The sequence below is a fragment of the Rutidosis leptorrhynchoides genome, chromosome 3 (genome assembly GCF_046630445.1).
Source record: "Rutidosis leptorrhynchoides isolate AG116_Rl617_1_P2 chromosome 3, CSIRO_AGI_Rlap_v1, whole genome shotgun sequence".
NCBI classification, from domain to species: Eukaryota; Viridiplantae; Streptophyta; class Magnoliopsida; order Asterales; family Asteraceae; genus Rutidosis; species Rutidosis leptorrhynchoides.
Genome location: NC_092335.1, coordinates 138,936,720 through 138,950,845, shown reverse-complemented (window position 1 = coordinate 138,950,845; position 14,126 = coordinate 138,936,720). Strand labels below are relative to the sequence as shown.

Genomic DNA, 14,126 nt, shown 5'->3' with positions numbered 1-14,126 from the left:
AACCAAAACTATATCGGACGAAAGGAAACAAACAAAAATAACAAGACTAAACTATATGACAAAAAAAAAAAAAAAAAAAAAACTAACAATATTAAACCAATCAAAGATCCAATTTAGGGGGCATTGGAACCACCCTTCCGATTCCTCTCATCCGGTCGTGATATCATCCCATCAACATTATCAATATGAAGGTCTTTCCCTTGCTGATTAGGAAAAGAATAAGTCAAAACATTGAAGGTTAATGGTAGAAGAAAAAACATTGATTTAAACTTTTGAACGAAAAATAAAGTCAAATTGATATGACGGGGACACAGGCTACAAGGGGTAATCTAGCCATAGACTATGAAAAAGAAAAAGGCTATAATTTATAATTTAAAAAGGCATAATCTCCTTATGGATAACAAAGTCGAACCAAAGGTATCTTTATTATTTTTTTTTTCTTTATTATATACGCATATATCATATCATAAATCATCATACTTGTGTAATGTTTGTTTCAAAAGTTATGTCTTTACAACACTCGACTCTTTTATTAATTGATTTAGGTTTAATATAATTTTTTTATTTTTATAAATAAACTGAATATTAGTATCTTGATAAAGTGAATGTTTAACAAACAACGTTTTTTTGCTTTAAATTAAGTGTATTGATTAATTTAATGATTAATTAAATTACTAGAATAATTATGTACTCTGTAATATTTTCTTTAGTAGCTGAAAAGTCATAACCGAAAAAAAAAAAATAACTTCGTTTTCTAAGAGATAATTCGGTGACATAATAGATGATGCAAATCAGGAAAATAAACGTTTCAAGTTTTCGAGGATGAATAGGAAACTGAATACCATAATCAACCAAATGAGCATTATGGTGAAACTCAAAGGCCAAATAATGTTGACACTACATGTTTTGCTTGATTTAACTCGCCACCCTCGCATTTTACTTCAAGCTCCGTCCCTGTCCATGTGTACATCTTGATGTAACTTTTACAGCAATCTTTCTTTTTGATAGAAGATGACCCTACAAAAACATTGAAAAAAACAAAAACAAAAAAATCCGACTTAAACGACACAGCAAGCTTTCTTTTAGATAGAAGATTTCCATACCATAAAAACAAAAATAAACAAAAATTCCGACCTGCCGGATTCGAACCAGCGACCTAAGGATATCTGTGAACACACTACAGTCCTCCGCTCTACCAACTGAGCTAAGGTCGGATCTTGTTCCTTTTGTTACACAGAATTATATAAATCGTCTTTTTTTATACAGTTTGCTTTTTCTTGTTTTGCAAATGTTGGGAATTAATAATGTTGGTGATCTAATGCTTATTATTTCGAATACACTTATTAAGCCATAAGCACTACAAAGTCTGTGTATATAAAAGACTGATGCAGGAAATAACTAGATACTTTTGCGTTCAGCATTTTGTCAGTTTTGATCATCACAAGTATGGTAGGTTTATAATTGCATATACTAATGTTGACTTCTGTGCAGTTTTCTACAATCGAGGATGATGCAGTTTCATCTGGTTTTAAACTTTAAATTGTTCTCATCTCCCTAAGTTAAAATTATGGTAAATCAGTTTTAGGTTGTCTCGATTTATATCTTTAGATGATTTTAGTGCCCGAAATTTCCATTAATACTCGACCTCTTTTGATGATTTCGGTTTTGGTGCTAAACGGGCAAATGCAGATAGTTCTTTCGACAAAGATGAAACTGTTGGAAAAACTTATAAAAACATGTGTTTTCACCAAACTTTGGACACAAATAATTATATGTTCGAGTGACATATAATGGTAACTATTTAGTGAGTTTTGTAGTCCTTGACGAGGGCTTTAAAATGAGTTAAAGAGTGTCCAAAACGGATTAAATGTGAATGAGATATCGAATCTCAAATTTGCTAGTTTGGTGCAAAATCTAGAAGTTTTAGTATTTTGTCCCACGTCGGTTGTGGGAACAAACCTAAGGCTATAGTTTCCACTATAAATAAAGGCATTAGGCTTTGAAGAAAAATACACTAAAAAATTGTATAGGCATTCTTATACAATATGGGTTTTCCTCTTAGCCACAACAAGGTCTCCCCGTTCCGGTTACTTTTCAGGCAAGTGTTCAAGTCCGGCAGTACGCTGCTTCGGACCGGTGTACCCTGGGAACAGACGTCGAATCTGTTTAAGGGAATTGTGTCAAACACAAGCCCGGTTCAAACATTCTATTCGGTTAGATCGTCAATTCGGTTAGATTGTTCTATCTTTTTCCGTTCTTATTATGTTTATTTATTATACGTATTGTTTATCTGATTATTACGTTTGTGATAATATGTATAATTGTTTCAGTTTCGTATACAATTTTCCTACAAACTTAAACAGATTATATGTTCCTTGCATGCGAAACTGAATTTGTCTAATTATAAACATATCTCGGCTGCTTAACACATAAGTTTATTAGATTAATTTTATAAACTGTTGTGATGGAAAATTGATTTTATTCTATTGTTTATAAACTACCGTAACCAAAAGAGATTGAGTTCTTGCCGTTTAATTAGCTTTCCTTTCTTAATGGTTAAGTTAAAACATATTATGGTAATATAAATTTATCGATTTGTCCCTACATTACTTAATTTGTTAAGTAAAAATATTTATTCATATATATAAAGAGCGTATATAAATTATTTGTTTGATCTGATGATAATTAATTCCGATGATAACCAATTCCGTGTCCTTTCCTTAGCTATTATAAACCGCTTCTTTGTGTTGATTTTATATGCGGCTTATTTGTTGATTTTATAGTAGATCAATTAGATGTTATACAGACCGATTTGCTTGTTCTGCATATGATATAAGGATAATATTGCCATTTAAGTCGTGGTTAATTCAGGTCATGATCTATAAAATATATAACGAAATTGTTGACCGGATTGAAACTACTCCAATATTAAAATATAAATTCGGGTCATGATGTTATAGAGTAAACTTTATCATATTTAGTTTTTAATTTGTGAGAATGTTACCTGTTGATTAATTTATTTGGTTTTATAATATGAGATTAACACGGAGTGTATGCATAATTTATGTGAAATTGCTTTATGGTGTTCATGTGCTTTCAAATTAGAATTCAAGTGCTACACTTGGACCTTGTTATTTTTCATGTAATATAGTTGCACAGTATACACAGAACATGTGCATACTTTAAACAGTACCCATAGAATCTCATTACTTTGTATTAATTGGCTTATGAATGAACATTTGCTATATAATCTGAGTAAAAATCCAATTGGTTTACGTAATAATTGGTTATAATGTGTTAATATGCTATTACCAATTTTATGTTTTGATATGAAATATATTTTATATTTATATAAACTGGTTATAATATTGGATGACCATTTGAATTATAGTATATCCATTATGTTTATATGGATCAAAATATTAAACGATTATATATTCTTTGTGACTATATAAATTTGAATTTGGTGTGTTTGTTTAAGTGGTTCATGTTTCCTAAATTTACTTGGATGCTAAAGAGTAAACTTTAGTTAATCAACTTAATATATTGTTGATTATTGTTATGATCAATTATCAAATGGAATCGTAGCTACTAAGCACTTCACCGATCATGACCTATGATATTGCTATCACTGTTGCGACAGTAGCACCAATGTTGAAAGCGGTTCTTTCTCATGTTAAGAAAGACGTGAGAAGTTTACTGATGTGAACTTAAAGTGTTGACAGTAAAAGATGTTCTTTTAAGCTGGCCATGTTGAACCTTGCGAAGTTCTTGACTGAACCTTGCGAGGTTCTTGACTGAACCTTGCGAGGTTCTTGGTTGAAACTGCTCCTAAGTTGTTGAAGGGGAACATGATGCTCAAATTGTGAGCGCGGTTCAGGTTTAGAATCATTCAGATTACTTGTGCGCAAGTCAATCGTTCTATAACATGTATTCGAACAGTCTTCGGACCGTTTTCGGACTGATATCGAACTGTATTTCGATCTGTTTCCAGACATTATTCGACACTGGTAATAGACTGTCTTCAAGACAGTATTCGGACAGTTTTAGACTGTTATTAAACAGGAGTTAAACTTATTTGTTTAACAGTTGGGCTTAAACATGTTTGGTTTAACCAGTTTTGTTGAAACAGTTTAGTTTAATCGTTTAGTATAAACCTTTTGGTTATAACATGTTTGGCTTACATGTTTGTGTTTAAACTTGCTTGATTTAACTCTAGGGTGTAGGGTTGAAACCTATTCGGTTTACCCTTTTGAGTTGAAACACTTTTAAGGTGATATACCTGTTTGGCTACCCGTTTGAGTTTAAACCTGTTTGGTTTACTTGTTTAGGTTGAACCTGCTCGGTTTACCTATTTGGTTGAAACCTGATTGGTTTAACCTAGTTGAGTTGAAACATGTTTGGTTTAACTCATAGTTTGTTCACGACAAACTGGATCCTTTCTTTTGGGTTGAAAACTCATATTAGTTCAGTTTTCGCAGTATTTACTATTTTGTTAAAACGGATTGACAACTGAAACCTTCTGTTTTGCTAAAACGGTTTGGTTTAGTTCATATTTCAGAACAATGATATCTGAAATTAACTTGGTTGGTTTGAATACCAATGAGTGATGGATTGATACTTGGGCTACCTGTCATGTTTGTGCTGACATGAGCTTTTTCAACTCCTTAAAAGAGAATACTAATGGGGAAAAGCTTTTTATACATAACTCGACCACCGATGATATCAATGATAACGGGAGTGTAATCTAGAAAATAAACTTCGAAAAGGAACTCACATTGAATAAGGTGTTGTATGTTCCTGAGATTCGTAAGGTATCTGGTGTTCGGATGGTTGTTGAACAAGTTTGGCGTTTAAAAAAAATGGAATGTATGTTCAAAAGGTCATGTTGATCGAGAGTGAATGTACGTTTAAAAGGGTTATGCCCCATAAATGTGAAACTTGTGTTGAAGCCAAATTAACAAGATCATCTTCGGTTGAACGAATAACCGAAAACCTTGATATGGTCCACACCAATGTGTGTGATTTGAAATCCATTCCAATGAGGAATGTTAACAAAGTACTTCATTACGTTTATCGATGATAGCACGAAGTATTGTTATGTTTACTTGTTGAAAAGTAAAAATGAAGCAATTGAGAAGTTTATTGCCTATAAAATTGAAGTTGAGAATCAACTTGAACGGAAAATCAAGGTTGTTCGTAGTGATAGAGGTGGTGAATATGTCGCACTTTTTGCTGAATTTTAGTTCACAAAATGGCATTAGACATGAATTCACTACACCTTACTCACGTCAATCGAATGAGACTATTGAACGAAATAGTAGAACCTTGAAAGAAATGGTGATTGTCATGTTGGTGTGTTCTGGTGTAAATCAGAACATGTGGGGGATGTCATTCTATTGGCAAATTATCTTTTAAATAAGATACCCAGAGAAATCGGGATGAAACCCCATACGATTTATGGTGGAAAAGAAAACTATCATATGAGTATCTCAAAGTGTGGGGGTGCCTAGCAAAGGTAGTTGTTCCCTACCTAAGGCATAAAAAATACGATCAAAGACTGTTGACTGCATATTTTTTGGATGTGCTAAACACAGTAGTGCTTATCACTTCCTTGTGCACGAATTCAAGATTTCGGATATACACAAAGGTTCGATAATAGAATCGGGAAACGTTTCATTATTTGAAAATGTATTTCCATACATTACAAATTACAAATGAACGTTCGTTCAAGAGGAACTAATGGATTAAAGGAACATCCTCGATAAATGACATACACTGAATGACTTACACTGAATGGATTAAAAGATATACGTGATAATCAAAATCCTCTTAAATGGTATATTTAAGGCAGTGTTTAAGTGTATGAATTCGGTTTTGTCATGATACAAGGGATATGGTATGACATTCCTTGTGAGAAAAGTTATAGAGAACATGAATGATACATCTTATATTCTCATGCTTTGGACTTGAAGTCTATAGAATACTAGACTTAGACATGTTAATAATGATCATCTGTAGAGATCAATTAACAACTAATGTTGCACTATGTTGAAAGAATTCAGATGTGGAAATATAATTTGAGTGCGAGAACTTTGTTAAGTTTTTTAAATTCGATGTCTCTAAGTCAAACCTAGAATATGACTAAGAATTGCTCAAATTTGTTAAAATATAGATCACAAAAGATGTAAATCTTATGTGTGGTCATTTGAACGCTTCATTGATTAGAATCATATTAGATATATGATTATGATATCAAGTTGCAAGACATGTGGGGGAAGCTTTAAAAGGATGAGCAGTAGCCCTTGTTAGTTGTGTAAAATGAACACAGTAGCTTGATAATGTGAGGGTGTCTTGCATTTTGATAGTAAGAACAAGATACATGATAATGTGTTCTAATGTATCTAATGAGTTTGTACTAGATCCGACTTAGCATATGCTGTAAGCAAGCTAAGTAGATACAAGAGTAATCAAAGTACATCTCATTAGAGTTAAGTCAGTAACAGATATCCTGAAGTGATCAAGGGACGCTGTGATGCAAACTATATATCTGATACGAATGATTCCAGAGCGACAAGTGGGTATTTATTCACACTTGGAGGTGCGACTATATCGTGGAAATCGTTTAAACAAGCGGTTATTGCTAGATCCACAATGGAATCAGAATTCATCGCTTTAGATAAAGCTGGTGAAGAGGTAAAATGGCTACGTCAATCTGTTAAAGATATACCAGATGGCCTATGCCGGTGTCGGCTATATGTATACATTGTGATAGCCAATCGGTAATTGGTAGAGCTCATATTACAATGTGTAATGGTATGAATAAACATATGAGGCGTAGACATAATAAAGTACGACAACTAATCTCTAAAGGAATTATCACTATTGACTATGTGAAGTCAAAGGATAATGATGCGGATCCGCTGGAAAAAAAAAAGGCTTAAGCAGAGAGTTAGTGTGTGAGTCGTGCGTGGGAATGGGACTGAAGCCCATGAAAGGCTAAGTTTATATGAAGGAAAACCTAACTCAGTTGACTGGAGATCCCAAGATCCGAGTTCAATAGGACAACCTACTTGTATGAACTGGCGACGGTCACTGTGGGGGAGTTAATTACTAAACTAGCAACCCCTGCACTTTTAAAGGGAGTTTACTAATTCAGAGTAGACTTCCTAGTCCATTTCTAAAAGTGACAAGTAAGAGGATAAGCCTATGGCTTTTAATGATTCAACTGAAATAACCATGCGTGGTTAGTCAGTAGCCATTCAGTGGTGAATCACCTATGTGAGAGAGAAGTGGGGTAGCTTCGAAGGGTATTGTTGGGGCACAATACTTGATAAGCTCTCGCAGAACCAGGCTAATGTTCATGACCATAACGAACATAACTATGAAGACTTGAAGTTGTCAGGGAGAGTCTTGTGTGAAGCGTATTGTCGCCTACAAAAACGGCAGACGAGTTCAAAGACATCGCCGTCTACTCAGAGCCAGTAGACTAAGTGCGTTTTCACAAGCGAAAGTTCAAAGGGTAACACCTACTTATCGTATGCAAGATTCAACCGCTAAAACTTAATCGGAATATTGTTGTTTCTGATATCGATTTCCATTCATGTGGGGGATTGTTGGAAAAACTTGATAAAAACATGTGTTTTCACCAAACTTTGGACACAAATAATTATATGTTCGAGTGACATATAATGGTAACTATTTAGTGAGTTTTGTAGTCCTTGACGAGGGCTTTAAAATGAGTTAAAGAGTGTCCAAAACGGATTAAATGTGAATGAGATATCGAATCTCAAATTTGCTAGTTTGGTGCAAAATCTAGAAGTTTTAGTATTTTGTCCCACATCGGTTGTGGGAACAAACATAAGGCTATAGTTTCCACTATAAATAAAGGCATTAGGCTTTGAAGAAAAATACACTAAAAAATTGTATAGGCATTCTTATACAATATGGGTTTTCCTCTTAGCCACAACAAGGTCTCCCCGTTCCGGTTACTTTTCAGGCAAGTGTTCAAGTCCGGCAGTACGCTGCTTCGGACCGGTGTACCCTGAGAACAGACGTCGAATCTGTTTAAGGGAATTGTGTCAAACACAAGCCCGGTTCAAACATTCTATTCGGTTAGATCGTCAATTCGGTTAGATTGTTCTATCTTTTTCCGTTCTTATTATGTTTATTTATTATACGTATTGTTTATCTGATTATTATGTTTGTGATAATATGTATAATTGTTTCAGTTTCGTATACAATTTTCCTACAGAAACTTGGTCAGCTCAATAGTTATGATCACTACTCAATAACAGGTAACCAAAGAGTGGGCTGCATATTCTACGTAGAAAACATTCATAATATGGGGAAAATTTCATATAATAAAGGAACAGAACTAGAACACATTAGTCAATACCTAAAATTTTTAGTTGAAGATCCAATAAATATGATGTGCTTATAAAGCAACAATTGGAAGTAATTTTCTTTACATGTAATTTAAAAGTTGTGAACAGTTTTATTAAAAATGCTACTGAGCTTTATTACCTAGAAGACAAGGTAAATAGGTAATTTCATGAGTAGGTGCATGTTGCTTATTTTTCCACCATTTGCAATATGCATATATCCTTTAGGTTGAACCTGTATGAGATCAATGAAACAAAATATTCGATATGCCCGAGTATAATCAAATCAGAAACCGTCTAGTTCAAACAGACTAAGTTGGGCAGTAGTAGCAGGAGGAGATTCAAGCTGCATAGGATCGGGTTTACCTTGGTCAACATTCGGAGTCTCGAGGATCTCAAATGATTGGCCCGGTGAGTCGTCGCTTTCCACGGGCTGATCCGGCTCTGACTGATCCGGGTCTGATTGTGGTTCGATTTGGTCAACTTGTGGTGGTGTTGGTGGTTCGAGCGGTTGATATTTGGGTTTGTTTTTCTCGAGTAGAAGGTATGTAGTGAAGTACCAAAACACGAGAATCTTACTTTGAGCCATCACCGTTTCTGATATGTTACTGTTTCCAAAAGAAAGTCTCTCCAGAGCCTGTATCGCAAGATTATTAAAACGTGTCAGTTTTGGCTGTATCGCAAGATTATTAAAACGTGTCAGTTTTGGCTTATTAAATTACATATTTTTCATAGGAAGGCAACACTATCGTAAATACGAATCACTCAGTGAGTGATTATTCTATACGCAAGGCTTTATCTAATTAAAGGTACTAGAGGAGGCCATACCGACCCATTTCCTAACTAATAGGTCAATTCAGGTTATGTTTGATCTCTAACGGGTCAAAGTTGCACAATAAAAGAAAAGGCAGAAAGCCAAACGTGTTTTTTTTTTTTTGAAAGGCGAGACCTCAAAGCTAAACGTGTTGAAAGTTGCACAAGGTTATATTTAATGCATAAAACCTTATAAAAATTTTTTAGAACGGCAATTTTGGCATCGAATCCTCTCATTTGCCACCCACACACCCGTTAGGAAGAAACTCCTCGCATCCATCGCGCAAAGCGTACCCGGAATGCTTTAGGTTAACTGCTTGGCCCGCACAGAGTGAAGGATACTAGAGGCACAACCTTGGAGAAAACTTCCCCAAGGATTTGAACCTGCACCAATTTTCTCAAGGATACGGGCCCAGTTGAGGCTTTTTACCACTCAACCAATAGTTCGGTGGTATAAAACCTTATAAATTATTTTAGGATTTTTCTAACTACAGCTCTAAGGGAGGTCGTTAACGTGCATAAAACGGTAGTACATGGCGGTTATAATTGACTTTTGATTGACAGATTATTCTTTAGTACAAGCATTTTATGCACCTTAACAACAGTCTCGTTAGAAAAATTCATTATTTTAACAAGATAGGTACATTATTATTGTCATGATACTTGTCTAGCTTTTGTAATCATGTTTGACAAATTGATTGTCTATTTAAATATATTAAGTTGCAAGAACCTTCATATACGAAGGTAGAATTTATTTCGGTTATAAAAAGCCATAGCTACAACTATGTAACACAGGATTATTGTGATTCACTCACCTGTTCTCCGGACTGTATATCAAAAGAATTTTGACAATCAAACTGAAGGCCTTTGAATTCATTAATGCAAAGCCCCTGAAACGCCCTGAAGCATTAATCGAAAAAGTTTTAGACAAAGCAGGAAAATTTCTACAATAACAAAATCGATGCAGTAATAATAGAAGTATATAATACTCAACCATCTAATGAGAGAAACACGAGGAATCCAACGAAAGATGATCGGGGTGTTATCTACATTAACATAATATCCGCCAAAAACAATAAAAACCGTCATGAGAGATGGCCCTAATGCCAAAGCAGCTTCAGTGGTGGGAACCATAGCACCCACGGTCAAACCCATAGCCGACGCGGCAAACGATTCGGCAGTCACTATTCCACTAAACTTCCCGAATCTGAAAAATTCAAACTTTTTTTGGTACGGTTCTTGAGACCTGATATTTGAAAGCTAACCATGGTTAAGATTTGAATCATAAGGTTACCTTGATAGGGTTGGATGAAGACGGGCCATGGGATAAAGAATAGTCCCGAATAATAACGGGAATGCGGCTCCAACGGGGACCTCGGCAATCAATTTAGATAATAGATACGGTCCGAGCATATATGAACCTTTTGCACGTTCTCGGTCAACTATTGCACGTTCTTTTGGGAAGACACTGACAGTTTTTGTAAGTGCAGCCATTGCAGTGTTTATAGCAGCAACCTAGGTGAGAAACATCAACAAGACATGTTTTGAAACATACCGTTCAACAACTTTTTTAAAGACATTAAAAGATTTAGGTTCACAATCGAAGTGATAAATATACCTGAAGCAAGCCCATTCTATCCTGTATTGATGTCTGAGACTTGCCCATTCTCCAAAATACTGAGCCAAAAATCAAAGCTGATGCGATTGACATCCGTGTCCGCACAACATTTGTGGGCCCATCACGGGAAGCCTGGTTATTCACTACCTATGTCAGTCTGATGACACATAAAATATAACAACAACAAAACTCAATACCATATGAGTGGTGTATGGGGAGGTGAGATGTAGATAATCCATCACCTATCCTCCACCCAGAGTGAAAACACTCAAAAGTACATAAAGTCATCCCTCTCTCTATTCGGGCGGATCTCTCTATTCGGCGGATAGAAAGATTGCTTCCGAGTGGACCTCCAGACGGCCAATAAGTAGGAAAAAAATTTTAACAAATAAAATTAAATTATAAATAAAATTGAGATGCCATGAAAATGGTAAAATCAAATTTCCATGGGTTTTAAATCCTGCCTAAAATTCAATTTAGGCTCTAAACGGCAGTTAAGACGCCAATAAATCGACGCTTGCTGTTGACTCAAAAACAGAGCCACTCAAAAATCGACGGCAGTCAACACATAAAATATAACTTAATTTACATATGCTATAGGTGGCATTTGAAAAGATGAAAGGGTTGGGTAACGGATGAAAAACGGGTCATAATTAATATGGATCAGAATAAGTTGGATTGGGTTGGCCCAACTCGCATACACTTCCTATGCAATTTTTTAAGTTTTTCATATTATTAGTTTATGGATTTTTCTAATGACGACCCTTAGGGTTGTCGTTAAGGTGCAAAAAGGCTTGTACTTATTAATAACCGCCATGTAAAAGTCAACATTAACCGTTTTGTACAACATATTAATGCACCAAAACGACAACCCTTAGGGCTGTCATGTCATTAGAAAAACCTTATTGTTAGACACTTGGACTATATACAATTTTGGATAAATTGATTTAGAGGTTGTATGCACTAATATTAGACTTCGGGTGATTTTCGGCCTGATTGACTAGTCATGCTTAAATTAAAATGGAAGCTTTAACAACAAAATGGTTGATATTGTCACCTCTAACATAAAAAATCAACTACTAAGCAATAATATCTCATGTAAAAAACAACTGCATATCAAGAAAATAACTTTCACCTGCATCCATGCACGTTTAAGGAGCAACGAGAATTGCCTCCACCAACTCCCTATCCCATTACCTTTAAAATTTCTTCTTAAGTTAGTTTTATCCTTCAAGACCACACTTTTGGCAAGTGTTGTAGCATAAAAAGTTGATGAAATTTGTTGAGAAAATGATTCCACAAGACTATCGATCCTTTTCCGGGAAGAATTAACACTATCAGATGAACTATAGTCGATCGATATCAAATCGGCTAAAAACTCAGCAGGGTTAACATGGTCAGGACAAGTATACCTGTTATACAAACCAACTATCAGTTTCTAAATTCACCAAAAACATGATAATCAGACAATGTACAAGATTTTAAATTCGTTAACAACCCAAATTTCGAAAAGTAAGTGAGTATTTCATCGCCTGTGGGACCCGCATAAATAAGTTCACCCTCTGTTAGCAACACAATGTCGTCGAATTTTGCATACACTGAACCTCTCGGTTGGTGTATTGAGCATATTACAGTGTGTCCATCTTGTGCAAGTTGTCTAAGTGTTTCCATAACTTTCTCTGCTTGAAATGCATCTAGCCCTGAATCCATAATCAATTTAAAAAATGTCTTGAAATTTATTATTTAATTTTTTAATAATAAATGCTAAGGTAAATGGTCCATACCGGTTGTTGGTTCATCGGCAAAAATTACCGACGGGCTCGCAATGAGTTCACAAGCCATTGATAGCCGTTTCTTCTCACCGCCACTTACTCCACGTACTTTTGAATCCCCGACTCGGGTATCCGCACAACTCACCTATTAAATCAAAAAAAGTAAACATCATAAGACATATAAAATAACATCAGATTATGATCATAATTATCCAATATTGTCTATATATTCATCTCACCAAGCCTAGTTTAAACAAGAGATTGTCTATATATTCATCTCTATCTTCCTTTGAATACGTTCCTTTCAACTGAAGTTCAGCTGCAAGAGACAACGTCTCTCGAACTGTCAGCTGCGAGAAGAAAAGATCCTCTTGTCTGACATAAGCAAATCTGCACAAGTTTCATCAAATATTTATCGTAAAAAAAAAAAAAAAAATACAATTTCCAGAAACAAACAACCCCATTAACAAAAGCTTTACTTACTTAAAAGACTTGTTAGACATAGGTTGTCCATTAACCTCTAACAGCCCAGACAAATGTAACCGAGATGATGCAGCCGTTTGACGTGCTAATACATTGAGAAGAGTTGTTTTCCCTGACCCTGATGGACCCATAATTGCCAGCAGCCGACCCGGTTTTGCCTCTCCACAGACATTCTTAAGCAAAAACCTAACCTGATATACCACAATATTGCTTAAAATCAACTAACATACAACCCAACCAATTACTCAATTAGCATACGATATGGTTATTGCAAAAAAGCTTAAATTCGTAGCAAGTGCATAACGGATTCTGGTGGCAACACGTGTCAATTTTGTGCATTATTATGCCAATTTCACATACAATAACTAATCAGTAATTTGCAAATATCATTAAACTGTGATAAGAAATTAAATCATTTTAAACAGTTTTAGGTCAGTAATTCAAATTATGTAACTGCTAAAGTCCAAATTGTAACATGCAGTGAATTAAAAGGATAATAAAATTTAACCGATTTTGAAGCTTTATCATCCAGAGAACACGTGATGTTCGTCCACCGGATTGTGACCGGAAACACTTTATCGGAAACCGAAGCTTCAGAATCGGAAATGACTCCTTCGTTTTCTTCATCTTCAACCTCGGTTTCCGGCAAGTACGCCGGCCCGGGACCGGAGAATAAACGAACTAATAAAGCTGCGGCGACTGCGGCGAGAATCTGGCCAACGCCACCGCCTTTGCCGGAGATTTTAAGCATTTTTCACTTTGTTATAAAACGTTTCCCGCCACCAAATTAGAATTTACATAATCTGTATGTTGTTATCTTGTTATTTGTGTTGCTGCTTATCGTCTTGTTGTCCACCGAGTCCATATATATTTCTACAAGATGAATAAAAGAAACGTCGTCGTTTCAAGAAAATGAGAATTTGCTAAAACAAAATGGGATTTGATATTTTCATTTTTTTTCTAATAAATTCACTTAAAATTACTATATTGTCCTCATATGATGTGATATCAAACTTTTTAGTAAAATTAATTGAAATCTGAAAAAGAAAACATTAT

At 35.1% G+C, this 14,126-nt stretch overlaps 1 protein-coding gene and 1 non-coding gene across 3 annotated transcripts; both read right to left on the bottom strand.

Annotated features, from left to right (window-relative positions):
- Positions 1 to 1,128: 1,128 nt before the first annotated feature.
- On the bottom strand, positions 1,129 to 1,214 carry TRNAY-GUA (transfer RNA tyrosine (anticodon GUA)). Its single transcript is given in 2 exon segments — positions 1,129 to 1,164; positions 1,178 to 1,214. It is a non-coding gene; the product is annotated as a tRNA-Tyr (tRNA).
- Positions 1,215 to 8,374: 7,160 nt separating this feature from the next.
- Positions 8,375 to 13,912, bottom strand: LOC139896860 (ABC transporter G family member 7). 2 transcript variants are annotated; one of them, XM_071879506.1, is made up of 12 exons: positions 13,579 to 13,912; positions 13,071 to 13,261; positions 12,827 to 12,977; positions 12,600 to 12,732; positions 12,314 to 12,515; positions 11,951 to 12,227; positions 10,816 to 10,947; positions 10,492 to 10,712; positions 10,192 to 10,404; positions 10,013 to 10,097; positions 8,751 to 9,021; positions 8,375 to 8,619 (listed from the first exon to the last, which is right to left on the bottom strand). In XM_071879506.1, the coding sequence occupies exons 1-12, from the start codon at positions 13,819 to 13,821 to the stop codon at positions 8,609 to 8,611; spliced, it is 2,130 nt and encodes a 709-aa protein (XP_071735607.1). In that variant the 5' UTR covers positions 13,822 to 13,912; the 3' UTR covers positions 8,375 to 8,608. The 2 variants fall into 2 exon arrangements, with proteins under 2 accessions (XP_071735607.1, XP_071735606.1); XM_071879505.1 differs by having other exon boundaries at positions 8,375 to 9,021.
- Between the last annotated feature and the right edge of the window lie 214 nt (positions 13,913 to 14,126).

Coding starts and splice junctions, on each gene's coding strand:
- LOC139896860 (XM_071879505.1), bottom strand. CDS start 13,821: ATGCTTAAAATCTCCGGCAAAGGCGGTGGCGTTGGCCAGATTCTCGCC. Junction 12,228..12,313: donor ACTTACTTTTCGAAATTTGG/GTTGTTAACGAA, acceptor TTTGTATAACAG/GTATACTTGTCCTGACCATG. Junction 9,022..10,012: donor ATATACAGTCCGGAGAACAG/GTGAGTGAATCA, acceptor CTTGCGATACAG/GCTCTGGAGAGACTTTCTTT.